The 26,494-nt window shown below is 44.1% G+C and overlaps 1 protein-coding gene across 1 annotated transcript in view; it reads right to left on the bottom strand.

Annotated features, from left to right (window-relative positions):
* Positions 1–138: 138 nt before the first annotated feature.
* LOC109903982 (TOG array regulator of axonemal microtubules protein 1) overlaps positions 139–26,494 on the bottom strand; it is a 39,341-nt gene continuing 12,985 nt past the window's right edge. The window contains exons 3-22 of the mRNA XM_020501030.2: positions 15,816–15,944; positions 15,485–15,727; positions 15,098–15,387; positions 14,325–14,542; positions 14,047–14,147; positions 13,801–13,962; positions 13,601–13,666; positions 12,295–12,464; positions 11,962–12,133; positions 11,599–11,829; positions 9,029–9,152; positions 8,709–8,814; positions 8,190–8,425; positions 7,851–8,009; positions 7,618–7,744; positions 6,949–7,064; positions 6,355–6,535; positions 1,942–2,161; positions 1,743–1,829; positions 139–1,381 (exon numbers count right to left, since the gene is read on the bottom strand). Of these exons, the coding sequence (XP_020356619.1) occupies positions 1,122–1,381; positions 1,743–1,829; positions 1,942–2,161; positions 6,355–6,535; positions 6,949–7,064; positions 7,618–7,744; positions 7,851–8,009; positions 8,190–8,425; positions 8,709–8,814; positions 9,029–9,152; positions 11,599–11,829; positions 11,962–12,133; positions 12,295–12,464; positions 13,601–13,666; positions 13,801–13,962; positions 14,047–14,147; positions 14,325–14,542; positions 15,098–15,387; positions 15,485–15,727; positions 15,816–15,944 (3,398 nt within the window). The 3' untranslated portion in view covers positions 139–1,121. The remainder of the gene's footprint in view (positions 1,382–1,742; positions 1,830–1,941; positions 2,162–6,354; positions 6,536–6,948; positions 7,065–7,617; positions 7,745–7,850; positions 8,010–8,189; positions 8,426–8,708; positions 8,815–9,028; positions 9,153–11,598; positions 11,830–11,961; positions 12,134–12,294; positions 12,465–13,600; positions 13,667–13,800; positions 13,963–14,046; positions 14,148–14,324; positions 14,543–15,097; positions 15,388–15,484; positions 15,728–15,815; positions 15,945–26,494) is intronic.

Here is a 26,494-nt window from a genome sequence, read left to right as displayed (position 1 = left end):
TGTTCAAGACACGAGGCAACAAGGCCAACCACACTTACGCATTACAATGATAGTATAAGCAGGCAAGTGGTTTTCCTCGCAGTGAAGTTGTTCTCACTCATTTTTAAGCATAAGAATTAAACCAACTGGAGCACTTAGTTTACAGAAATAAACACTTTATGTATATATAAATCTCAGTCTTTCCTCTCATTAATAAACAAGTTCAATATCATTTATAAACACAATTGTGAAAGGCTACTTCAAGACTGGCACTATACTGAAACAGAATCACAGACCTGGGCTTCACTGTCTCTGTATCAATCGTTAGTTTAAAGCTAAATGGTTTCAACGTTATACCCACCCAGTATTGTTGGTTTATTATCCAAAGTTGATTTAGGCATCAGTGTACATATATAATCTTTAAGATTATTATTCTTTTTTGATTCCCTGTCTGTACATTTTGGTCATAAAACAACAAAACATAAGACGTCACAACACCACTTCAACATATTGTCCCAATAGGACTTACAAACTGCAACATTGTACAGCATACAAATTAGGCTAATACTGTGCAATCACACATTTGAGCTAAACAAAAGTAATTTGTAATCATTAATCTTCACTGACAAATCTTTAAAACAACTGCATAAGACATCTTAGAAATATCACATATTACATTTAATGAAACAGCAGAAATATACATATTTCGGTCCCGATTCCTTTTTGTGCATTTCAATGGTACATTCTTGGTAATGTTGTCTCCAATTTGCGTACAATAAGATTCATAAACAGCGACAACCATATTACGATACATCCAATGTAATGTACATGACGACAACTATAATGACAGTGAGTGACTTCTTCAAAGTGCAAAGAGAGCAGGTTGTTGAGAATAAGACCTGATGCCAACAGCTGAAGCCTGTCTGTGCTCCTTTATTGAAGAATAGCCTAACTTGCTGAGAAGAGAGTTGATTTAAGGGCTCTCATCTTAAAGGACTTTCTATACTCTGTAACGTAAAAAAAAAAGTGCAGGCACTAATAGAAATGCAGAACATCTCTGTCTTCAAGTAAGGTCAGTGTTTCTGTTCTTCTGTCTAGGGGGGTTTGGTTGTGTTTTGAAGGTTGTGATTTCTGAGGGACCTTCAGGGGGAGGGGAGGGTCCTCAGGAACTCATTGAGGCCCTTGTGGACATTGGCATCCTGGGAGGCGGCGCACGCTGCCAGCCCAGGCCCCATGTGGGTGTAAAGGGCTTGGCACAGGTTGGAAGTGGCTCCCCGCACGCTCCCACCCCGGCCGTGGACGGTGCCACTGTGGCTGGATGTGCCCAGGAGGTGCCACAGCAGGGGTAACGCCTTCTGTTCCACCACCTGAGGCTTACGAGGATATAGCTCTGTCACCAGATCTGAAAGACAGGCCAGAGGAGGAGGGAAGAGAAGTCGGGGGAGGTAGAGAAGTGGGGGGAGGAAGGAAGGGAAGTGGGGGGAGGAAGGGAAGTGGGGGGGGAGCAAACGCGTAACAAGGAGCTTATGAAATGCTGAGAGCATATGGCACTGACACATCCGTTTCTCCCTCCTTGTAAGAAGCTAAAGACTCCTTGGAGGGCAGGCAGAAAGACAGTTGCAATTGCACTGTTGCTTAGCAGCTGTTGTAAACTAAGATCCTAATCCAAATGTTAAAAATCCAATGAAGTTTACAAAGTATCATCTACATAACCTAGGTTGCTAAGGGGATTTATCTCAAGCAAATTGTTTCAGTGAAAATACCTGCAACCTTCTCTATGAGATCCACTTTAGCCTTGCCACTCAGGAACTGGGCCTTGCTGCAGAAAGGCTGGAGGAGGAGGGTTTTATCTGTGAACAAAGTAAAGGACAAGTCAGAGCTGGTCATCCTCTCAGCTACGTTCCAGCCTCGCATGGAACCTTAAACTAGATGATGTGATCTCAAACATCATCAGACACCTACCAAGGTTTTGGATGAGTGCATGGATGGCTCCAATGGCAGCGCTGTAGATTGCGTTGTTCTTGGAGTTGAGGTGATTGTCCACGATGGCCGGTACCAGGATGTAGACTACCTGGGCCAGGTTATCCTTCATCACAGTGATGATCTTCTGCAGAGACTCCAGAGCGAACAAGTTGACTTTACTGTTGGACTCCTGCAGTCTGGCCTTAAAGGCATCAAACACCTGGGAGAGAAGCATTACTATAGATTCAATTATGACCTACTTACATAGGTCCTCTTATCTAGGGGCATTTGCATGGTTTATATTTGGTCAATAAAAGTTATAGCTAGTATTCTTTGTGATAGTCAGAGAACTTCGGCAAATGGCAGCTTAGGGTATATAATAATGAGCACTGGTTGATTCATAACCTGCAGTCTCTGCAGTTATATCTGCGAGGCAGGCAGATTTAGGGTCATGGAATATTGTGTGGATGAAAGGCGGGTGGGTGGCGGACGGGTTGAATAAAGAGAAACAGGGCTCGAAATGAACGCTTGACCTCAAAAAATGTTTTGGGAAAAGAAGAATATATATTTCAATTGTCTGAATGGACATGAAAAAGGTCATGATCCTTGTCATATTAGTAACCCATGCTAGTTGGTGTATCTTTAGATCTCCCCTCTTTCTTAATTCTAACGGATATTTTTATCTCGGAAAAGACCACTAGCTCGTGCAGTGCGCTACTGAGAATGATGTTTTCCCGTTAATTGCATTTTGGAACATTTGAGCCATCTGCGCATTGGTTTATTTTTTTTATTTTTTATTTCATTGACTTTTAATCCCTTATTTGTGGTATCCAATTGGTATTTACAGTCTTGCCTCATCACTGCAACTCCCGTACGGATCCCGTACGGACTTGGGAGAGGCGAAGGTCGAGAGCCATACATAAAAAAATTAAAACATTATTTCACCTTTATTTAACCAGGTAGGCTAGTTGAGAACAAGTTCTCATTTGCAACTGCGACCTGGCCAAGATACATCCTCCGAAACACGACCCAACCAAGCCGCACTGCTTCTTGACACAATGCCTGCCTAACCCAGAAGCCAGCCGCACCAATGTGTCGGAGTAAACACCGTACACCTGGCGACCGTGTCAGCGTGCATGCGCCCAGCCCGGCACAGGAGTCGCTAGAGTGCGATGGGACAAGGGCATCCCTGCCGGCCAAACCCTCCCCAAACCTAGACGACGCTGGGACAATTATGCGCTGCCTCATGGGCCTCCCAGGTCACGGCCGGCTGTGAAAGAGCCTGGACTCGAACCAGTATCTCTAGTGCCACAGCTAGCAACTGCGATGCAGTGCCTTAAATCAAATCACATTTTATTTGTCACATACACATGGTTAGCAGATGTTAATGCGAGTGTAGCGAAATGCTTGTGCTTCTAGTAACCAACAATGCAGTAATAACCAACAAGTAATCTAACCTAACAATTCCACAACTACTACTTTATACACACAAGTGTAAAGGGATAAAGAATATGTACATAAAGATATATGAATGAGTGATGGTACAGAACGGTATAGGCAAGATGCAGTAGATGGTATCGAGTACAGTATATACATATGAGATGAGTAATGTAGGGTATGTAAACAAAGTGGCATAGTTTAAAGTGGTTAGTGATACATGTATTACATAACGATGGCAAGATGCAGTAGATGATATAGAGTACAGTATATACATATACATATGAGATGAGTAATGTAGGGTATGTAAACATTATATTAAGTGGCATTGTTTAAAGTGGCTAGTGATACATTTTTTACATCAATTTCCATTATTAAAGTGGCTGGAGTTGAGTCAGTATGTTGGCAGCAGCCACTCAATGTTAGTGGTGGCTGTTTAACAGTCTGATGGCCTTGAGATAGAAGCTGTTTTTCAGTCTCTCGGTCCCTGCTTTGATGCACCTGTACTGACCTTGCCTTCTGGATGATAGCGGAGTGAACAGGCAGTGGCTCGGGTGGTTGTTGTCCTTGATGATCTTTATGGCCTTCCTGTGACATCAGGTGGTGTAGGTGTCCTGGAGGGCAGGTAATTTGCCCCCGGTGATGCATTGTGCAGACCTCACTACCCTCTAGAGAGCCTTACGGTTGTGGGCGGAGCAGTTGCCGTACCAGGCGGTGATACAGCCCAACAGGTTGGTCTCGATTGTGCATCTGTAGAAGTTTGTGAGTGCTTTTGGTGACAAGACAAATTTCTTCAGCCTCCTAAGGTTGAAGAGGCGCTGCTGCGCCTTCTTCACAACGCTGTCTGTGTGGGCGGACCAATTCAGTTTGTCTGTGATGTGTACGCCGAGGAACTTAAAACTTACTACTCTCTCCACTACTGTCCCGTCGATGTGGATAGGGGGGTGCTCCCTCTGCTGTTTCCTGAAGTCCACAATCATCTCCTTTGTTTTGTTGACGTTAAGTGTGAGGTTATTTTCCTGACACCACACTCTGAGGTCCCTCACCTCCTCCCTGTAGTCCGCTCGTCGTTGTTGGTAATCAAGCCTACCACTGTAGTGTCGTCTGCAAACTTGATGATTGAGTTGGAGGCGTGCATGGCCACGCAGTCGTGGGTGAACAGGGAGTACAGGAGAGGGCTCAGAACGCACCCTTGTGGGGCCCCAGTGTTGAGGATCAGCGGGTGAGGATGTGGTTACCTACTCTCACCACCTGGGGACGGTCCTTCAGGAAGTCCAGTACCCAGTTGCACAGGGCGGGGTTGATGATGAGTTTGGAGGGTACTATGGTGTTAAATGCTGAGCTGTAGTCGATGAACAGCATTCTCACATAGGTTTTCCTCTTGTCCAGATGGGTTAGGGCAGTGTGCAGAGTGGTTGCGATTGCGTCGTCTGTGGACCTATTGGGGCGGTAAGCAAATTGGAGTGGGTCTAGGGTGTCAGGTAGGGTGGAGGTGATATGGTCCTTGACTAGTCTCTCAAAGCACTTCATGATGACAGAAGTGAGTGCTACAGGGCGGTAGTCGTTTAGCTCAGTTACCTTAGCTTTCTTGGGAACAGGAACAATGGTGTCCATCTTGAAGCATATGGGAACAGCAGACTGGGATAAGGATTGATTGAATATGTCTGTAAACACACCAGCCAGCTGGTCTGCGCATGCTCTGAGGACACGTCTGGGCCTGCAGCCTTGCGAGGGTTAACACGTTTAAATGTTTTACTTACGTCGGCTGCAGTGAAGGAGAGTCCGCAGGTTTTGGTAGCGGGCCGAGTGAGTGGCACTGTATTTTCCTCAAAGCGAGCAACAAAGTTATTTAGTCTGTCTGGGAGCAAGACATCCTGGTCCGCGACGGGGCTGGTTTTCTTTTTGTAATCTGTGATTGACTGTAGACCCTGCCACATACCTCTTGTGTCTGAGCCGTTGAATTGCGACTCTACTTTGTCTCTATACTGACACTTAGCTTGTTTGATTGCCTTGCGGAGGGAATAGCCTTGCTCTGGATTAAAGCAATGGTTTGCGCTTTCAATTTCGCGCGAATGCTGCCATCAATCCACAGTTTCTGGTTTGGGAATGTTTTAATCGTTGCTGTGGGTATAACATCGTCAATGGGCCTCCAGAGTGGTGCAGTGGTCTATGTACGCATTTTTGCGATAAAACGGTCTGATCTGTTGCATCAGCCTCATTGCTTTAAAAAAAAAAAAAAAGTGTGCAGTGGTTGCATGAATTTTGAATCTGTTATCCCAGAGTTTGTTTTGAACCATATCCATATTTATGATCCCAGCGATGACGGGACGCACTTAGTTTCGCTCCCAGGAGGGAATTATTTTATAAAAACATAAAAAGTATTTGGTTGTAATTGTAGCCATCCTCCAGGAGAGCTTTCAAGGGGCAATGTTGTATTTTGAGACAGACTTGAATATGCAAAGTTAATAGCCAGTGTGTACCCTACATTTTGGTCTGATTCTCTGTGGTAAAATAAATAGTAATGCATTTTATTTTGTAAAGTGGCATCCTTGCATCATACAATGATGTAAAAATGGTGTTACAGAATCTTTTATCTTCTAGACAAGTAAAAAAAGTTCATGTCAAGCCCTGCCTCAAAAAAAAAAACTTTAAATGTAGCTATAATTGTTGAGCAATTTATATCTATAGGGTACTTTGAGATTTTTATTGAATTATTTTTGTCTATCTGGTATTAGTGCGTAAGCCTAAGCTTTAGGGCCTAACTGTAAGCTCCACATCTATGACTCTGATTGTGGCCTACAGCGCATTTTCCATATTAGCGGGTTTGGGCCTCAGATTGTCCCATTCTCACATGTAGTCGGGCGGTTGAGGCTGGGTTATTAGCAATTGCGGGCAAACAAACATCTGACCCGCGAACCACTAGTATATATTATAAGGCTAAAGAATATTTGGTTTTGTTCAGATGACGTCAGTTACCGGAAAGATGCTGCCGATAACTATGTTGGGGCTGTGCTCGCAGTCCACCACTAGCTGGTCGATGCCTTTGATGCGCTCTCTGAAGTCCTTTGAACCCAGCAGAGCTGTGAGCTGCTTGATGTACTCAGTCTTGTCTGCAATGCTGTGAGCTTGAGGTCTGCCGCTGTACTGCCCAGACTCCCTGCAGATACACAAACAGTAGGTAAGCCAAGGAGAGGAGTTCTCACTGACACATGAACACACTGTACATGCAGTACCAGTCAACAGTTTAGACACACCTACTCATTCAAGGGTTTTTGTATTTTTTACATTGTAGAATAATTGTGAAGACATCAAAAATATGAAATAAACACAAATGGAATCATGTAGTAACCAGAAAAGTGTTAAACAAATCTAAATATATTAAGAAAACCCTTGAATGAGTAGGTGTCCAAACTTTTGACTGGTACTGTACATTGACAAAACTGTGCTAATGCATGGACAAACAGCAAAGCTAGCCATGGCTTTAACCATAACAGTTCAGTATACTAGGGGTGTAAACTTGATGAGACTGACGTGCTACACATTTCAGTTAGTGTTGTTGTGTTGGCCCACCTGTTGACCACTTTGAGGGGTTCCCTGCTGAGAGATGAGGCCCTAACTGTGCCACTGCCAGGGAGGGAACGCCGGCCCCTGCCTGACGGGGTGTCCTGGGGCATCTCTCCCAGGCCCTTCAGACCACATTAACATACATGTAACTCATGGATCACACACATGTAACCACTGCTTCCTTAAAGGCCCAGTGCAGTCAAAAACGTGATTTTCCTGTGTTTTATATACAGTATATTTCCACCCTATAAGGTTGGAATAATATTGTGAAATTGTGAAAATTATGATAATGTGTAAGAGCTGTTTGAAATGAGTTTTGACCTGGTAGTAAATTAGTGAAAAGACCAACAAGAAAAAGAGTTCCAAACCTCTCTAGCTAGTTTTCAGTTTCCCACTCAGACCACTCCCAGACAGTCCTAGCACAATTCTTGCTTGAGAAATTGCTCTTTGCTAAGAAGCTATTTTTGTTTATTTTTTACCATTTTAATTGAAAACAAATCACAGTAATTGTTCCCCAGAAATGATTTTATATTGAGATAAGAATGGCTGCATTGGACCATAAAGTAAAAGTGCCTTGACTTAAAATGCAAGCCCCCAGCAGGGGGAGACAGAAATCGACAGGAATTACTCATAACAGTCACACACACACCTTCTCAGTGAGACGGTGTTCTGTACCTTAGTCTTCAGAATGAAAACAGTGTCTCTGATGGGAGCCAGGTCTTTGGCAGGGATATATTTCTCCAACATCTTATCAAAATCAGGGTGTAATGACAGAAACAGCAACATCCGGCGTCCCTGGTACCTAAGAAGAACAGCCTCAAACAATGCCACTTATTCTATTGATAACAGACACACTTACTAGCATTAAAACAGACATACATTAGTTTAAAAAAAAATTCCCTCCCTACCTAGCTTCCTGGGAGGAGTCTTGTGACAGCTTGATGATTGCAGGTAGGATTCGGTCGGTGAGGTCTTTCCCTCCAGATAGGAGGCGGGCAGCGCCAATGTTCTCCATCAGGTTGACCATGTGATGACCTGCGCACTTCCTCACCACTGAGTTCAGGTGACTGTTCACAAGAGACAATATCAGGGATGTGATAAGCACCACAGAAAATAAAGCCTAATGGCCCAATTTAATGATAAGATACAAGCATGATAAGATTCAATCTTCAAGCAAAGCATATATTTCAAGGACTGCTGCTGAACTGCTGAGTGTGCTAGTTGGTGACAGTGAGTGTCTGTCTGACCTGAGGCCGCTGGTGAGCAGGGCATTGAGGCTGCGGGTGGGGGTGCAATGTTGCACCATGCTGTCCAGCGCTGCGTCCACATCCTGCCTGATGAAGGCATTGGACTCCCCAGCCTTCTGCAGCAGAGCCTTGGCAGTGGCCTCCAGCTCCTGGTCCATCCCCTTCTGTAGTGCGGTGTACAGCTCCCCCATCGCCCCAACAGCAACACGGGACACACCCGACCGAAGGTTCCTCACCTGGGGAGCAATACACTCGGATGATGATGATATTGAATCAGCTAGATCATTTTTTCTTCAGCCATCTCACCAAAGGCTTGAATGGTCACATTTCCTCATCAGGACGTAGGAAAGATCAGTCATCAAACGGCTAGAGTCTACAAGGACCACCCTGTACAGAATTGATTGAGGCTGAGCTTATGATTAGAAGGAAGAAAATAGATTGGATGAGGGTCCCCAGGAAAATGGACTGGACATGAACATGAACATTTAAGTCTAAAAGAATGAGGAGTCGTGGTCATACCTCTTGGATGAGTGCGAGACAGACGTCATGCAGCCTGTTCCGCAGTACGTCTGAATGGTACAGCGTCAGACCACGGAGAAAGGTCAGGCCCTCAATCTTCTTCTCCCTTCATTAAAACATTTAGAAATAGAAATTGAGAAAATCCAATCCATTGCTTATAGGCATCCAAAAATTATAAATGAACATTTGACGTTGGGTCTGACTAGACAATGTCTATGTATGGGGTTAAACGCTGGCGCTGAGGTTCAGTTGGACCCCAGGAGGTTTAGCGGTTGCTAAAACGTCAGCGAATAGGGATCCAAATGAAGAATAAAGCTCACCAGTCGTCTGAGTTGAGGAGTTTGAAGCTCTGTGTCAGTGCTAGCTCAGGTTTAGAGAACGGCTGTAGTTCAGGGTGCTCTGTCAGGTCACTCTTCTGGCTGGGAGTACCTGGGGACAACTCATCTGGAGGACACAACCACATAATTAAATACAACACAATTATAATGGACTTTTTCCACATGTTGTTATGTTACAATCTACATACAACAGCCCATAATGAAAAATTAAAAACAGGTAAAAGAATAAAAAAATATATAAACTGAATATCACATTTACATAGGTATTCAGACCCTTTACTCAGTACTTTGTTGAAGAACCTTTGGCAGCGATTACAGCCTCGAGTCTCCTTGGGTATGACGCTAGGTGCCTTTTGGTAAACTCCAAGCAGGCTGTCATGTGACTTTTACTGAGGAGTGGCTTCCGTCTGGCCACTACCATAAAGGCCTTATTGGTGGAGTGCTGCAGAGATGGTTCTCCAATCTCCACAGAGGAACTCTTTCAGAGTGACCATCGGGTTCTTGGTCACCTCCCTGACCAAGGCCTTTCTTCTTTCTTCTTCTTTGCTCAGTTTGGCCAGGCGTCCAGCTCTAGGAAGAGTCATGGTGGTTCCAAACTTCTTCCATTTAAGAAAGATGGAGGCCACTGTGTTCTTGGGAACCTTCAATGCTGCAGAAATGTATTGGTGCCCTTCCCCAAATCTGTGCCTCAACACAATCCAGTCTTGGAGCTCTACAGACAATTCCTTCAACCTCATGGCTTGGTTTTTGACATGCAGGTAAACATCTCAAGGATGATCAATGGAAACAGGATGCACCTGAGCTCAATTTCGAGTCTCGTAGCAAAGGGTCTGAATACTTATGTAAATAAGGTATCTGTTTTTAAATGTCCAAAAACCTGTTTTTTACTTGTCATTATGGGGTATTGTGTGTAGAATTATTTTCATTTAATAAATTTTTTGAATAAGGCTTTAATGTAACAAAATGTGGAAAAAGTCAAGGGGTCTGAATACTTTCCGAATGCACTGTAAATACTTTTATTTAACTAGGCAAGTCAGTTAAGAACAAATTCTTATTTACAATGACGGCCTACCCCAGTCAAACCCTCCCCTAACCCGTAAGACGCTGGGCCAATTGACTCCCGTTCACAGCCGGTTGTGATACAGCCCGGGATCGAACCAGGGTCTATAGTGACGCCTTAGACCGCTGCGCCACTCGAGAGCAATATCTACAGTGCCTTCAGAAAGTATTCACACCCCTTGACTTATTCCACACTTTTGTTGTGTTACAGCCTGAATTCAAAATTGATTAAATTGAATTATACACTTAATAGCCCATAATGACAAAGTGAAAACATGTTTTTAGAAATGTTTGCACATTTATTGAAAATGAAATACAGAAATATCTAAGTTGCATAAGTATTCACACCCCGAGTAAATACTTTGTAGAAGCACCATTGGCAGCGATTACAGCTTTGTCTTACTGGTTAAGTCTCTAAGAGCTTTTGATACCTGGATTGTACAATATTTTAAAAGTTCCTCAAGCTCTGTCAAGTTGGTTGTTGATCATTGTCATGTTCATTCAAAGTCATCTTGGTGAGCAACTCCAGTGTGTATTTGGCCTTGTGTTTTAGGTTATTGTCCTGCTGAAAGGTGAATTTGTCTCCCAGTGTCTGTTGGAAAGCAGACAACCAGGTTTTCCTGTAGGATTTTGCCTGTGTTTAGCTCTATTCCATTTATTTTTATCCTAAAACAAAACTCCCTAGTCCTTGCCGATGACAAGCATACCCATAACATGATGCAGTCACCACCATTGAAAATGTGAAGAGTGGTACTCAGTGATGTGTTGGATTTGCCCCAAACATAACGCTTCAGGACATACAGTAAAGTAAATTTCTTTGCCACAGTTTTTTTTTTTAGGGCCTTATTGCAAACAGAAACAACATATTTAGGCTTGCCATAACAAAGTGTTTGAATACTTATTGACCAAAGACATTTCAGCTTTTCATTTTTAATTAACTAACTTCTAAAAAACATAATTCCACTTTGACATTATAGGGTAATGTGTAGGCCAGTGACACAACATTGGCGGTAAACACAACAAAACGTGGAAAGAATTATGGGGTGTGAATACTTTCTGAAGGCACTGTAAGCCACAACAGTGACAACAACACACAGCTGAGTGTTACATTACCCCTCTATTGTTACATTACAGTCACTGGCTAAATGAAGCAGCGTGCGTGGCAGGAGACGTATTAATAGAAGCTGTGAAAATAAAGCTTTGCACTCCATTATCTAAGAGAATATCTAGTCTACTGTTGCCAAGCTCGGCTACTGTTGGAGCTGTGACGGGCTAATTAGTAGTGCACTAAACCTCTTTAGAGTGACATATGATGTGTTGACTGATTCATCTACCCACCATGTTAAAAAAGTACCATTAAGTTGCTCTACTGAATGAGACGTCATAGAACATACAGTTCGGTATTTAATGCTATGATGAAAAACAGTGTGGCGCCACCTTATAACTGCAAAGATGTAGAGATTATATGATGACTGCCAGACTGTTCTGCTGACCTGAGCTGTGTGAGAGGGATGGCCGTGTATTGCTGAAACTGGGAGCCCTCCTCAGGCGGGCCATGGTGCTCCTGGGGTTGGGAGGGACCGTGGGGGGGCTAGGCTGGTGGGGGGGACTGAAACATTTAATAGGGCTCTGGGGTCCCTGGGGGCTGGCAGGGCTGGTTGGACACTCGTCTGGTAGAGAGTCAGCCTTGGTGGACGTCACTATGCTCCCATTCAGATGCAAGTCTGTTAGGCGAAGAACAAACACTGTAGAGATTAATCACAAGCACATGACAACATTTGGCAACATTACAAAAGCCAGTGTACCTGTACTAGGTTTATGAATAGTATTGGAGGGTTAAGGAAAATACATTGGACCTTTGGAAATGGCTGCTGTATCCTCTGTAGCCACGTCATTTTGCCCCTGTCTGAGGCGCAGGCGCATCCTGTCAGCTTTCTGACGATCTCCCAGGGCAGGCTGGCCCTCCTGCTGCGCCAATCCTTGCTGCCTCATCTTGTTCCGCGCAAACCTAGACGTTCTCACCTTTTCCTGCAGACAAACACACAGCACTCCAGCCAAATACATGTCACAGGTATAACTGACTGGTAGCAGTGGTAGAGGGACATTTTCTCTCAATCTGTAATACCAAATGGGAAATGTAGTCGCAGAGGTTGTTGGTGGTGTATGTACAGTATGGTGGATCTGCTCACCCTGGCCTCCTCTGCGTCTGGGCTGTCGTCGGGGTCCAGGTGGTGGCTGAGGACAGTATGGCTGTAGATGCCAGTTGGAGGGTCACTGTGCAGCCTGGTCATACAGTCGCCCTGCTCCATCGACATGGCAACGCCTGGACGGCTGGACAGAATCACCAAGCCAAACACTCCTGCAGAGGGGGGAAGTGAGGAAGATTCAAGAGCGCTCAAGCTAAAGTTTTCATTGAAACCGTTATTCAGCAAATTCCATATGAATTAAATAAATCCGACTTTTACCCCAGGTAATATGGGGCAATTGGTGAAGTGAGAAAGACAACTCATGACCTGCAGCCTGAGAAACAAATACTGTTGCCCTGTTTTGAAAGCCAACTGGCACAAGGCAGCCAACTAACGAAATTAGTCAATCAGCAACTCTATTCGACATCAAGTAACTCACGCAAGCAGTAAAATCTGATTTAAAAAACTAAAATACAGAACAGTGAAGAGACACAGGCACAGAAATGTGATAACATATGCACTATACACACACATACACATCGATTTTGTGTTGTAGTCGAGTAGTGGACTGAGGGCACACACTTAATGTGTTGTGAAATCTGAAATGTAATATAGTGTTTTTAATTGCATGTAACTGCCTTAATACGTCTGGACCCCATAAAGAGTTGCTGTTGCCTTGGCACAACCTAGTGGGGATCCATAATAAATACAAAGTTGAAACCTTGAGCAGTACAATGTATTTATATAGCTACAGAATACTGTAAGCAGTGATGACTTCCAAAATATGATGCACTCTCTCCTCTGCAAGTCTTTCCATCTGTTACTGTGCCAAAACTAAGTGTATTGCCAACTACAAGAGTTAATCCAAACAATTATTTGACTGGGCCCGAATACTGTGTGGCCCCCAGGCAGGGCCTTGCATGTCAGCAATCAAGTTTTCAAGATCTAGAACTTTCAAAATATAGAAATACAGCCAGTATGATCCATTTTGCATCATATTCTACATTTGAGCCATTTTATATGATGCAAAACGCAGCATCATATGATGCAAAATGCATCATACCGGCTGTATTTCTGTATTTTGAAATCTTTATCTTTAAAACTTGATTGCTGATATGGAAAACATTTTGGGACTATATCAACAATGGACTAATGAAGCAAATACCAAAATATGTTTTTTGGGTGGAGGTTTCCTTTAAACACAGCCCTGAGACAGAACACCATGACCTAAGAACACAGTACTGGACATCATGGACATCTGAACAATGGCACAGAGTCATAAAATAAAAGGAGACAGTTAAGGACTGACCTCTGCCAACCACACCTTCAGGCATGTCAGTGAGTGGTGAGTTCCTGTTGCTGTAGATCTGGGACCCTGAGGAACAGAGAAGAATATCATATTTATTTTTAAACAAGCCACTGAAACATATGGAAAACATATAGAAAAATACCCATAATTTAAAGAGAGTAATATGCCTTAATGGAGCAGACCTCCTTGCAGTGACTGACCTTTGGCAGACCTCAGGGCATCGACTGGCTCCCGGAGGGCTGGTCTAGTTGTGGGTGGAGAATATTCTCGAGTCCGGTCCTCTTCCTCAGGTTCCATAGGTCCATTCGAGTACGGGACTCTTTGACCAATCACACTTACTTCAGGTATGATTTTATCAAAGCCTAGTGAAGAAAACACACAAACACACTATTACAGCAACAACACCAATCAGAGAGAGCCTTTTATACGTCAAATCCTCACTGTACCTTGAAGGGCACTGGCGTCCATGGAGACAGAAGACCTCAGCTTAGCAGAAGGCAGTCTAGCAATGTGAGGCTTTGCTGAAGAGGTGGCAGAATTCTCAGGGCTGCTGACAGAGGTCAGAGGTGATTCACCAGAAGGGATATCATATCTATCAGACCTTGGTGTGTGTCTACTTGAAGGCGTGAATATCATAGCTTGACCCCTTTGCCCCCCCATTATTCTTGAAATTGGATCTCATTTGGTTCAACTTACAGCCTACTTAGAATCTAGTGGAATGTACCTGGTTTTGGTGCTGTTGAGGGTAGAGTTTGGGGGTGAGTAGACGCTCTTGCTAGCTGGGCTGGTGACAGTGGGGGAGGTTTGAGAGGGGGAGTCCAGAGCCAGCTCCAGTTTCATGGCTGAGTCAGGGCTATCTGGGTCATGATCTGAGCCACTCAGACTCACCTTGGCCTTCTTCTTAGCTGCACTGCAGCGCAGGGAGCGCAGAGAGTTCAGCATCTGTAAATAACAACAACAACACATTTGCTCATCAGTAACCTGAGAGCAAGGTGAGAGTGTGCTGTGAATACAGATACTATTTTATGCAGGGGTGTATATCCATGACAACTTAGATATCAAGTCTCTTTACCCAGCACTAACATTACCACACAGATACTTAGTCAGCAAATAGGACCCATTTCACCACCGCTGCACTAATAAAGGGAAAACATGATCCACATTCCATCTTCCAGCACTGAGGTATCCAGAGTTATGGGTACTGCTATGAATAAATCTCTGATGGCAAGATGGCAGCTTTCAGACAGTGTCCTAGCTACATTCAGCTGGAGACTTCACTATGTGGTTCGAGAGTTGGACTACTAACCGAAAGGTTGCAAGATCGAATCCCCGAGCCGACGAGGTAAAAATCTGTCGTTCTGCCCCTGAACAAGGCAGTTAACCCACTGTTCCTAGGCCGTCATTGAAAATAAGAATTTGTTCTTAACTGACTTGCCTAGTTAAATAAAGGTTAAATAAAATAAAAAGCAGAGCCGTGTGTAAAACAGTGATCCTAACCTCCTGCCGGTCCAGATCGTCATCTTCCTGATCTTGGTCCTGCAGGCTGAGTTGATCCAGGTCCAGGTTCCTCTCAGAGAGGTGGTCCTGCAGGCTGGATGGAGCTGGAGGATTGAACTGCTGGCCATTCTGAAACTGGCCCCACTCTGGCAGGGGAAGGCCTGGAGACCGGGAAACAGGCAACACGTTCCGCGTCCCACTCAGAGCCTGCCGGAAAGACGAGGCGGACGATGAGCTCACCAGAGAGGCACGGAGAGGCCGTGGAGAACACCTGCTGGATGAGAAGTCACCTGTGGGGACAAAGAGCGCACTCAACAATATGCCTCAACTAAATAACATGATGACCAGGATCTACCCAATAATATGCAGTAGATACCAGACCCATACTTGATATGTCTTTCCAGGAGCTGGGGTCTAGTCTGTGGGGGCTGCTCTCTCTCTTGTTGGGCCAGGTGTTGGACATAGACAGTGAGGATTCAGCGTGACGGCGGGACAGTGTTGGGGTCGGCAGGCCCCCGGGGAGTGTAGCCAGAGGGTAGGAGGGCAGTAGAAAGGTGCCCTGGGCCAAAGGGAGGGAGAACGTGCGCTCAACGCCGGGGGTCCCGGGGAGGAGACGGGCCTTGTGTACCACTGCAACACAAAGATCCTTCAGTTACCTTTCAATGAAACTGGGTTCTGTAGAAGGCACATAGGCTGAGCAGAGTAAAGACTTCCTCACCTCCCTCTGTGTCAGAGAAGTTGGTCGATTTGAAGATGTCAGGGTCCAAGTCAAGGCTCCCACTCCTTCTCAATCGTCCGGGGGATTCCCTCCTTCTAGAGGACAGGGGCTTATTGGACTCTGCAGAACCTGGAGGACAACGAATCAGCTATTACTGTACCTCATAACCATTATCTATTCTCTATCAATACAGTATGATGACTTATTGTTGGTGGCTTCAGCAACTCATGTTAAGCTTCAAAGTGATACGGTCAACTAAAGCAGAGGTCAGGCTAACCTGTGAGCCCAGTGACTGACAGGGGAATGTAAACCGATCCAAGTTTGTTTAATTTGATAAATGATTCAGTCTAGGTTTAATACCTTTGGCTAAGTCAGAGTTTAGTTAAATCATGCATTGACAACCCCATTTTTTCAGTAACGATGGGAAACAGCTTTCATGAGAGAGCAGCATAAGGGCGGGGGAGATTTATTAGAGACTATTTGTTCATACTGGGTGGTAAAAGTTTCTGGCGTGTTCTGCGGCTCCAGAAAAAAAAGAGTCAAGTCCAGTCTTGCCTGTGAGCACAGGCTGCTCTTTTAAATATTGGCTACATAGCGTTTCGCACACACTCCCACCACAAAACACTCCCACACACAATTCAGCATAGAATCTAGCAGTTGTTGTATTCCACTGCATGCTGTAAAAGCAGAAAACAGAGCATAATTATTGAACATTTTTATAGGCTACTTTAGCAAAGTCTTGTACAATATTTTGGTACATGGACTCAATTCAAATTCCCAATGCACCTGATACAATTGTAGTCTTCACATAGAGGATTACATTCAGAATTGTGTTAAGATTACATATGTGTACCGGTAGTCAAGGCAGTGGAGGTGGGGATAAGTTATATCAGAGCAGTACTTATTATGTCCAAATCAACCAATCATACAAGCCACTTTAGGGGTATGGAATGTATCTTATTCTCCTGTCACAGATTCCCTCACTGTAAGGTATCTTGATAAAAGTTGCACACCAAGATACTAGCAATTTAATACCCAACATCGCTAGCATCCCCACTTGAGAAGAGACCATGTTCATGACACAGTATCTGCTGTATTATCTCAGTTGGCTTCCCCACCTAGTCTGGTCCTTTCCTTCCTTTGAGAGCTTTTCTCCTGGCCACTCTTCCAGAGTGGGCCAAGTCAACAGTGGGCTAGTTGACTGCAATGGGAAGGAAGCCTCTGACAGGTTGGTGGACGTGACCACAAACCAACTGTGACTGCAAAGTGGAGGAACTTTAATAAATCATTGTAGCCAACTCTATTGCTTTCATCCACTTTACTGACCTTCCTCCCTCACAATTAATACCTCATATATTCTCCTTTGTCTACAGTGAACAGAAAATGTATGTATTTGATCACATTGGGTCCATACTAATTTTAACCAGGACCTCGGTCTGAAAATGCGCGTCAGCCTGTTACAACAGTCGACGTAGTTGCATGTGATTGAACTCTACATTGTAGCTGATCCTATCATATAGCATAGGGCTAGCGTGTGCCAAGTTAACCTCACCAGCTGACAGTAATAAATTCTGCATCAGCCCATCAAAGATTTTAGACATTATATCCACCAACCAATTGCATTTCTTAAAGGTCCAACGCAGCTGTTTTTATCTCAATATTACACTGAACAAAAATTAAATGCAATATGCAACAAGTTAAAATATTTACAGTTACAGTTCATATAAGAAATTCAGTCCATTGAAATAAATGAATTAGGCCTTAATCTATGGATTTCACATGACTGGGAATACAGATATGCATCTGTTGGTCACAGATACCTTAAAAAAAACAAGAAAAGTAGGATCAGTCAGTATCTGGTATGAGCACCATTTGCCTCATGCAGCGTGACACATCTCCTTCCCATAGAGTTGATCAGGATGTTGATTGTGGCCTGAGGAATGTTGTCCCACTCCTCTTCAATGGCTGTGCAAAGTTGCTGGATATTGGTGGAAACTGGGACACTGTCGTACACATCGATCCAAAGCATCCCAAACATGCTCAATGGGTGACATGTCTGGTTGGTATGCAAGCAATGGAATTGTGTGCAGATCCTTGCAACATGAGGCTGTGCATTATCATGCTGAAACATGAGGGGATGGCGGCGGATGAATTGCAAGACAATGGGCCTCAGGATCTCATCACGGTATCTATGTGCATTCAAACTGGCATTGATAAAATGCAATTGTGTTCATTGTCCGTAGCTTATTCCTGCCCATGTCATAACCCCACCGCCACCATGATTTGATTTGATGGGGCACTCTGTTCACAACATTGACATCAGCAAACAACTCGCCCACATCTGCCGGTACAGTTGAAACTGGGATTCATTCAACAGCACAATTCTCCAGCGTGCCAGTGGCCATCGAAAGAGAGCATTTCCCCACTGAAGTCGGTTACGATGTCTAACTGCAGTCAGGTCAAGTCCCTGGTGAGGACAAAGAGCACGCAAATGAGCTTACGTGAGATGGTTTCTGACAGTTTGTGCATAAATTCTTCGGTTGTCCGGGTGCCTGGTCTCAGACGATCCCACAGGTGGAGAAGACAGATGTGGAGGTCCTGGGCTGTCGTGGATACACCAGGTCTGCGGTTGTGGGGCCGGTTGGATTCTAAAACGACGTTGCGGCATATGGTTGAGAAATTAACATTTAATTATCTGGCAATAGCTCTGCTGGACGTTCCTGTAGTCAGCAAGCATGCCAATTGCATGCTCTCTCAAAACTTGAGCCATCTAGGCCTCCCGAGTGGCGCAGTGGTCTAAGGCACTGCATTGCCACTAGAGATCCTGGTCCAAGTCCAGGCTCTGTCGCAGCCGGCTGCGACCGGAAGACCCATGGGGCGGCGCACAATTGGCCCAGCGTCGTTAAGGGAGGGTTTGGCCGGCAGGGAAGTTCTTGTCCCAATGAGGACTAGAGAGTTCTGTGGCGGGCCGGGTGCAATGCATGCTGACATGGTCGCCAGGTGTATGGTGTTTCCTCCGACACATTGGTGTGGCTGGCTTCTGGGTTAAGCGGTTGTTGTGTCAAGAAGCAGAGCAGCTTGGCTGGGCTGTGTTTCAGAGGACGCACGGTTCTTGACCTTCGCCTCTCCCGAGTCTGTATGGGAGTTGCAGCGATGGGACAAGACTAACTACCAATGGGATACAATGAAATTGGGGAGAAAAAGGGGTAAAAAAATTAAATTTAAAATTAAATTAAAAAAAACTTGACATCTGTGGCATTGTGCTGTGTGACAAAACTGCACATTTTAGAGTGGCCTTTTATTGTCCCCAGCAGAAGGTGCACCTGTGTAATGATTATGCCGTTTAATCATCTTCTTCATATGCCACACCTGTCAGGTGGATGGATTATCTTGACAAAGGAGAAATGCTCACTAGCAGGGATGTAAACAAATTTGTGCACAAAATTTGGGAAAAATACGCTTTTTGTGAGTATGGAACATTTCAGGGATCTTTTATTTCAGCTCATGAAGCATGGAACCAACACTTTACATGTTGCATTTATATTTTTGTTCAGTGTAAATCATTTTTGGGTAACAATTTAGTTCGTACCTTACTCTGTTTTCCATCAAAATTGTAAAAAATAAACAAAAATAGGTTCTTAGCAAAGAGCAAATTCTCAGGCAATAATTTTATAGGACTGGCAAGAGTGTCTGAGTGGGGAGGGGAAAACTGAAAACGAGCTGTTATTGGCAGAGAAGTTTGGAACTCTTTCTTGTTGGTCTATTAACTAATTTACTGCATGGTATGTCACCAGGCAGGCCAAAACTCTACCCCACCAACTCTAACTGTTATTTCCCAGTTCATGATTCCAAGATGGGAGTAACATTGCATGTCCTGTCTACGTCCGTGTTTGGTTTTTTCCCTGTGTGGTTTTGCATCTCGTCCAGCTCCTCGGGCCAGTCCCTCTCTCTCCCCCAGGTGAATCATTGATGCGTCTCACCTCCTCATCTAGGGATGGTATTTCATTCATGGCTACTCTAGGGACTGTATGTTTGGGATATTCTCTATGTTACCCCAATGTCTGCTTGTCTGCTAATGAAACAGTTTGGCCAAACGCTTTCCATTAAGCCTATCATGAATTTCCTCTCATGCGCACGGCAGCCTGAGAGCGCCGATAACAGTCATGGTCTTACCATATTATTGTTGATGGTTTCTGGTAATGTACATTCAAACCCTGACCCTGACATTTCCTCTGTTAACAACTCTGTCAGGCCTGATGCTAATAGCGTAACTTTTGAAGACTTCTGTAATCGTAAAAGCCTCGGATTTATGCATATGAACATCCGGAGTCTCCTCCCCAAACTTGATGAGCTGAAAACATTAGTGCACACGACCACCCCTAATGTCCTGGCCATCTCCGAATCACAGCTCAGGAAATCTGTTACAAACTCTGATGTTTTTATTCCAGGCTATAATATCTTCTGCCAGGACAGGTCCTCCAAGGGAGGAGGGGTTGCCATCTATTGGAAGGATAGTCTGCAGTGCTCTGTCATTCTATATAAGTCTGTGCCCAAACAGTTTGAGCTGCTGCTGTTAAACATCAAACTCTCAAAGTACCTCTCTCTCACTGTTGCTGTCTGTTCAAATCAAATTGTATTGGTCGCATACACATATTTAGCAGATGTTATTGCGGGTGTAGCGAAATGCTACACCCGAAATCTAAATGGCCATTCCAAATTTCAACGATATAATCGTACCTGAATGCTCACTCAAACTTCACTACGTGAAGCCAATAAGACAATTGAGATATTGAGTCTGTTATCTCGAACCATCTCTGTGACAAGGTGCCACTGCTGGGATCTCTCCCCTACGGATCTTTAAGCGCATAGCCTATACCTTTGTTGCGACTTTGTGGCTACAGTTCAGAAGCCCAAGTAGGCTACTCTATTATAGAACAGTTTCAACTGTTCTGCCTGAGGCTATGGAGCCCTGACCTGTTCACCGGACGTGCTACATGTCCCAGACCTGCTGTTTTCAACTCTCTAGAGACAGCCGGAGCGGTAGAGATACTCTGACTGATCGGCTATGAAAAGCCAACTGACATTTACTCCTGAGGTGCTGACTTGTTGCACCCTTGACAACCACTGTGAGTATTATTATTTGACCCTGCTGGTCATCTATGAACATTAGAACATCTTGGCCATGTTCTGTTATAATCTCCACCTGGCACCGCCAGAAGAGGACTGGCCACCCCTCATAGCCTGGTTCCTCTCTAGGTTTCTTCCTAGGTTCCTGCCTTTTCTAGGGAGTTTTTCCTAGCCACTGTGCTTCTACACCTGCATTGCTTGCTGTTTGGGGTTTTAGGCTGGGTTTCTGTACAGCACTTTGAGATATCAGCTGATGCAAGAAGGGCTTTATAAATACATTTGATTAAATTTGTTTTGATATACCAAAAAAGGGAGATGGCCGGTGTTTCCCCACTACAAACAAACGTCTGCCACTGTCTGACTGACAGCTGGGTGTTTCAGTATCTGAGAGAATGAAAACAAGGAGATTAGTAGATTGACTTCCCTGATGAGGCGATCTGGGAGTAAGCACATTGTAGAGAGGGGTTTTCCCAAGCAACATAGAATGAGAAAATGCTTTGAAAACTCATATTTTTCTGTCGAATGTGGATAATTTAATAGATGTTCATCAAACCCTCTATCGACGTACAGTAGGCCGACATTTTCCAAAACTGACCTCAACTTGAAATTCATTAGAATACAGCTCTGAGATGACAAACTCACATATTGCAATGCCACAGTAGTGATGGGGGAGGGGGGGGGGAATAAGTTACATATCACTATATTATTTTTGGATGATATTATATTGATATCCATAATATTGACAGAAACATGGAAAACATTTTTTATAATCAATCCTCAAGGTGTTTTTCAAATATCTATTCGATAATATATCAACCGGGACAATTGGCTTTTCAGTAGGAGCGAGAGAAAAAATGACTACCTCTGTCTTTTACGTAAGAATCACTCTGAGAGCCCTCAGCTGGCCACTTACGCAATGTAGTCATTTACGCTCATTCTTCAACATAAAAGCATGAAACTACATCAAAATGCTGTAGACACCTTAGGGAATACATAGAAAAAGGAATCTGGTTGATATCCCTTTCAATGGCCAATAGGGGTGCATAGGAACACAACGGTTTCAAAATAAGAGGCACTTCCTGATTGGATTTTCCTCAGGGTTTCGCCTGCAATATCAGTTCTGTTATACTCACAGACAATATTTTGACAGTTTTAGAAACTTTAGAGTGTTTTCTATCCTAAGCTGTCAATTATATGCATATTCTAGCATCTGGTCCTGAGAAATAGGCAGTTTACTTTGGGAATGTTATTTTTCCCAAAATAAAAATACTGCCCCCTAGTTTCAAGAGGTTAATATGGCTGAATCCGGAAACTATCATCTGGAAAACAAGAAGTTTATTCTTTCAGTGAAATACGGAACCATTCAGTATTTTATCTAAGGGGTGGCATCCATAAGTCTAAATATTCCTGTTGCATTGCACAACCTTCAATGTTATGTCATAATTAAGTAAAATTCTGGCAAATTAGGCGGCCCAATCTGTTGCATATACACTGACTGATATACAAGTGACACAATTTCACCTGGTTAATATTGCCTGCTAACCTGGATTTCTTTTAGCTAAATATGCAGGTTTATATACTTCTGTGTATTGATTTTAAGAAAGACATTGATGTTTATGGTTAGGTACACATTGGAGCAACGATACGCACTGCATCGATTATATGCAACGCAGGACACGCTAGATAAACTAGTAATATCATCAACCATGTGTAGTTAACTAGTGATTATGATTGATTGATTGTTTTTTATAAGATAAGTTTAATGCTAGCTAGCAACTTACCTTGGCGTACTGCATTCGTGTAACAGGCAGTCTCCTCGTGGAGTGCAATGTAATCAGGTGGTTAGAGCGTTGGACGAGTTAACTGTAAGGTTGCAAGACTGAATCCCCCGAGCTGACAAGGTAAAAATCTGTCATTCTATCCCTGAATGAGGCAGTTAATCCACCGTTCCTAGGCCGTCATTGAAAATACGAATGTGTTCTTAACTGACTTGCCTAGTTAAATAAAGATTAAATAAAGGTGTAAAAAAAAAAAGTCAGCCAAATCGGTGTCCAAAAATATCGATTTCCGATTGTTATGAAAACTTGAAATCGGCCCTAATTAATCGGCCATTCCGATTAATCGGTCGACCTCTACTATGCACATAGGGTAGCAGCCTCTAAGGTGAAGGGTTGAGTAACCGGGTGGTAGTCGGCTAGTGACAGTGACTAAGTTCAGGGCAGGGTAATAGGTGGAGGCCGGCTAGTGACAGCTATTTAGAAGTCTGTTCCCGCCTGTGCTCGGACTGCTCTAAGTGAACTGATTGCCCGTTATACCTCCTCAGAGTTTGTGTTATTAGGTGACCTCCCAACTCTGTACAACTCCAGCTGTATGATTTAAACCTCCCCCAGATTTTACAGGCTCCCAATGGATACAAGCCCAAGTCTGCAGATAATGGCACACTCATAGATGTTATTCTCACTGATATGCCTGCTAAGTACTCCTCTGCAGTTTTCTGCCAAGGCCATAGTGACTACTGTTGAATTTTCCACGAAGATAGCAATGTTAAAAGCCCCCTCTCTGATTATTGTCAAACATCTCTTAAAGCACTTTAATGGGCAGGCCATGATACATGACCTGGCATCTGTACACAGGCCCAGAACTGACCTTATCCCTTGTGTTGAGGACACTTGGTGCCATTTTAAAACCTCTTTCCTCACAGTCCTTAATAAATATGCTCCTCTTAAGAAGGTTAGAACAAAAATTGCTACAGCTTCTGGTTTAGCGCTGAACTGTCTGAGCTGATCCAGTGAAAACACCTGCTCTGGCATAAAGCAAAGACCTCCACAGACCCTTCTGACTCGCAACTCTTTAGGGAAGCAAGGAACAAGAGCACTCAATCAATCAGAAAAGCAAAATCAGGATATTACAAAAAACTATTAGTTGCCTGTGGTTCTGACCCTAACAAGTTCTGGAACACTGAAAACCATGGAAGATGAAAATTCAACCTCTCAGCTGCCTTCTGCACTCAACTTTGAGAACAATATCACCTCTGATAAAGTCAGAAGGGTTGAGAGTTTCAACAAGCACTTTGTCAGGGTTGGCCACACATTTTAACCATGCCTGCTGCGAGCCATGCTTCCCCCAGTAGTGTTCTCCCTCAGAGCACCCCCCGTTTCTCCTTCCAGCCAGTACAGAAGAACAAGGTCCTAAAGGAGTCGAGTAATCTGGACCCTAATAAAATTAGCTGGGCTCAATGATCTGGGCCCCTTCTTTCTGAAGCATCATCTCAGCCCCCATCACTTGCCTCTTCAACCTCACCTTGCAAACATCTGAAGTCCCACAGAATTGGAAAGCTGCTGCCATCCCCAAATTTTTTTTAACCTTTATTTTACTAGGCAAGTCAGTTAAGAACAAATTCTTATTTACAATGACGGCCTAGGAACAGTGGGTTAACTGCCTGTTCAGGGGCAGAACGACAGATTTGTACCTTGTCAGCTCAGGGGTTTGAACTTGCAACCTTCCGGGTACTAGTCCAACGCTCTAACCACTAGGCTGCCCTGCCGCCCCCATCATACCACTCTTCAAAAGGGGCAACAAGCTAGACCCCAACTGTTACAGACCAATCTCCAGCTTGCATTGCCTTTCTAGAGTTTTTGAAAGTCTGGTCAACAAACAGTTAACCCGCCACCTTGAGTCCCACAGTGTTCTTTCAGAACAGTCTGCAGTCTGGCTTCAGAACTGTCCGTGGGTGTACCTCTGCAACACTGAAGGTTCTAAACAACATATCTGCTTTTGACAACAAGCAGTATTGTACGTCTGCTTTTATTGATCTGGCTAAAGCCTTTGATTTTGTTAACCACTGTATCCTGCTCAATAGACTCATCGACCTAGGGTTCTCAGAGAACTGTCTAGCCTGGTTTGAAAATGATTTTTCTGTCCGTGTACAATGTGTGAATTCCAAAGGCCTACAGTCCAAACCACTGGCTGTATCTATGGGAGCTCAACAAGGATCGATTCTTGGGCTGACCTTATCCCTGAGTAGATTAACAATGCTGCGCATGCTGCTGGTGACTCCCCCATCCACCTTTATGCCGATGACACTATCTTGTACACAACTGGGCCCTCCTTGAACACCGTGCTGACCACCCTACAACATAGCTTTAACAACATCCAGCATGCCTTCTCTGACCTAACCTACTCCTCAATACCAAAAAAAAAAGCGTATGCTCTTCAACCGGAACCGACCGTAACATGCCTGTCCTCTTAACAATTTCACCCTGAATGGGTCAGAGCTAGAGTATGTTGACACCTATAAATATCTTGGTATATGGCTGGACTGCTCACTCTCATTCCATACCCACTTCCCCCACCTGCAGTCTAAAGTTAAATCCAGACTTGGTTTCCTGTACCCCAACAAAACATCCTTCACCCACTCTGCCAAGCACACCCTTGTAAAAATGACCATAATGTCAATCCTGGACTATTTCGACGTAGTTTTACAGGCTTGCATCCAAAACCTCCTTCAATAAACTAGACTTAATTTACCAAACTGCCATCTGCTTTGATACCAGTGCCCCCTTCAACACTCATTACTGTGACCTTTACACCCTGGTCAACTGGCCCTTGTTACATACACAACGGCAGACCCACTGGTACCACCCCTTTAGCTCACTCCTCAACATCTCCACTACCAATAGCAACTTTCACTCTGGTAGATACACTATATATTCAAAAGTATGTGGACACCCCTTCAAATTAGTGGATTCGTCAATTTCAGCCATACCCATTGCTGACAGATGTTTAAAATTGAGCACATGGCCATGCAATCTCTATAGACAAACATTGGCAGTAGAATGGCCTTACTGAAGAGCTGAGTGACTCAACATGGCACCGTCATAAGATGCCACCTTTCCAACAAGTCAGTTCATCAAATCTCTGCCCTGATAGAGCTGCCCCGGTCAACTGTAAGTGCACTTATTGTGAAGTGGAAATGTCTAGGAACAACATCGGCTCAGCCACAAAATGGTAGGCCACACAAGCTCACAGAACAGAACCACCAAGTGTTGAAGAGCGTAAAAATTGTCTGTCCTTAGTTGCAAAACTCACTACCGGGTTCCAAACTGCCTCTGGAAGCAACATCAGCACAATAACTGTTCGTCGGGAGCTTCATGAAATGGGTTTTCATGGCCACATAAGTCTAAGATCACCATGCACAATGCCAAGCATCGGCTGGAGTGGGGTAAAGCTTGCCGCTATTGGTGAATCACTCTTCACCATCTGGCAGTCCAACGGACGAATCTGGGTTTGGCGGATGCCATGAGAATGCTACCTGCCCGAATGCATAGTGCCAAATGTCAAGTTTGGTGGAGGAGGAATAATGGTCTGGGGCTGTTTTTCATGGTTTGGGCTAGGCCCCTTAGTTCCAGTGTAGGGAAATCTTAACGCTACAGCATACAATGACATTCTAGATGATTCTGTGCTTCCAACTTTGTGGTAATAGTTTGGGGAAGGCTTTCCTGTTTCAGCATGGCAATGTCCCCATGCACAAAGCGAAGTCCATACAGAAATGG

This window comes from Oncorhynchus kisutch, linkage group LG14 (assembly GCF_002021735.2).
Source record: "Oncorhynchus kisutch isolate 150728-3 linkage group LG14, Okis_V2, whole genome shotgun sequence".
Classification (NCBI taxonomy): domain Eukaryota; kingdom Metazoa; phylum Chordata; class Actinopteri; order Salmoniformes; family Salmonidae; genus Oncorhynchus; species Oncorhynchus kisutch.
Note: the sequence above shows the minus strand (reverse complement) of the source record. Positions and strands in the feature narration are given on the sequence as shown.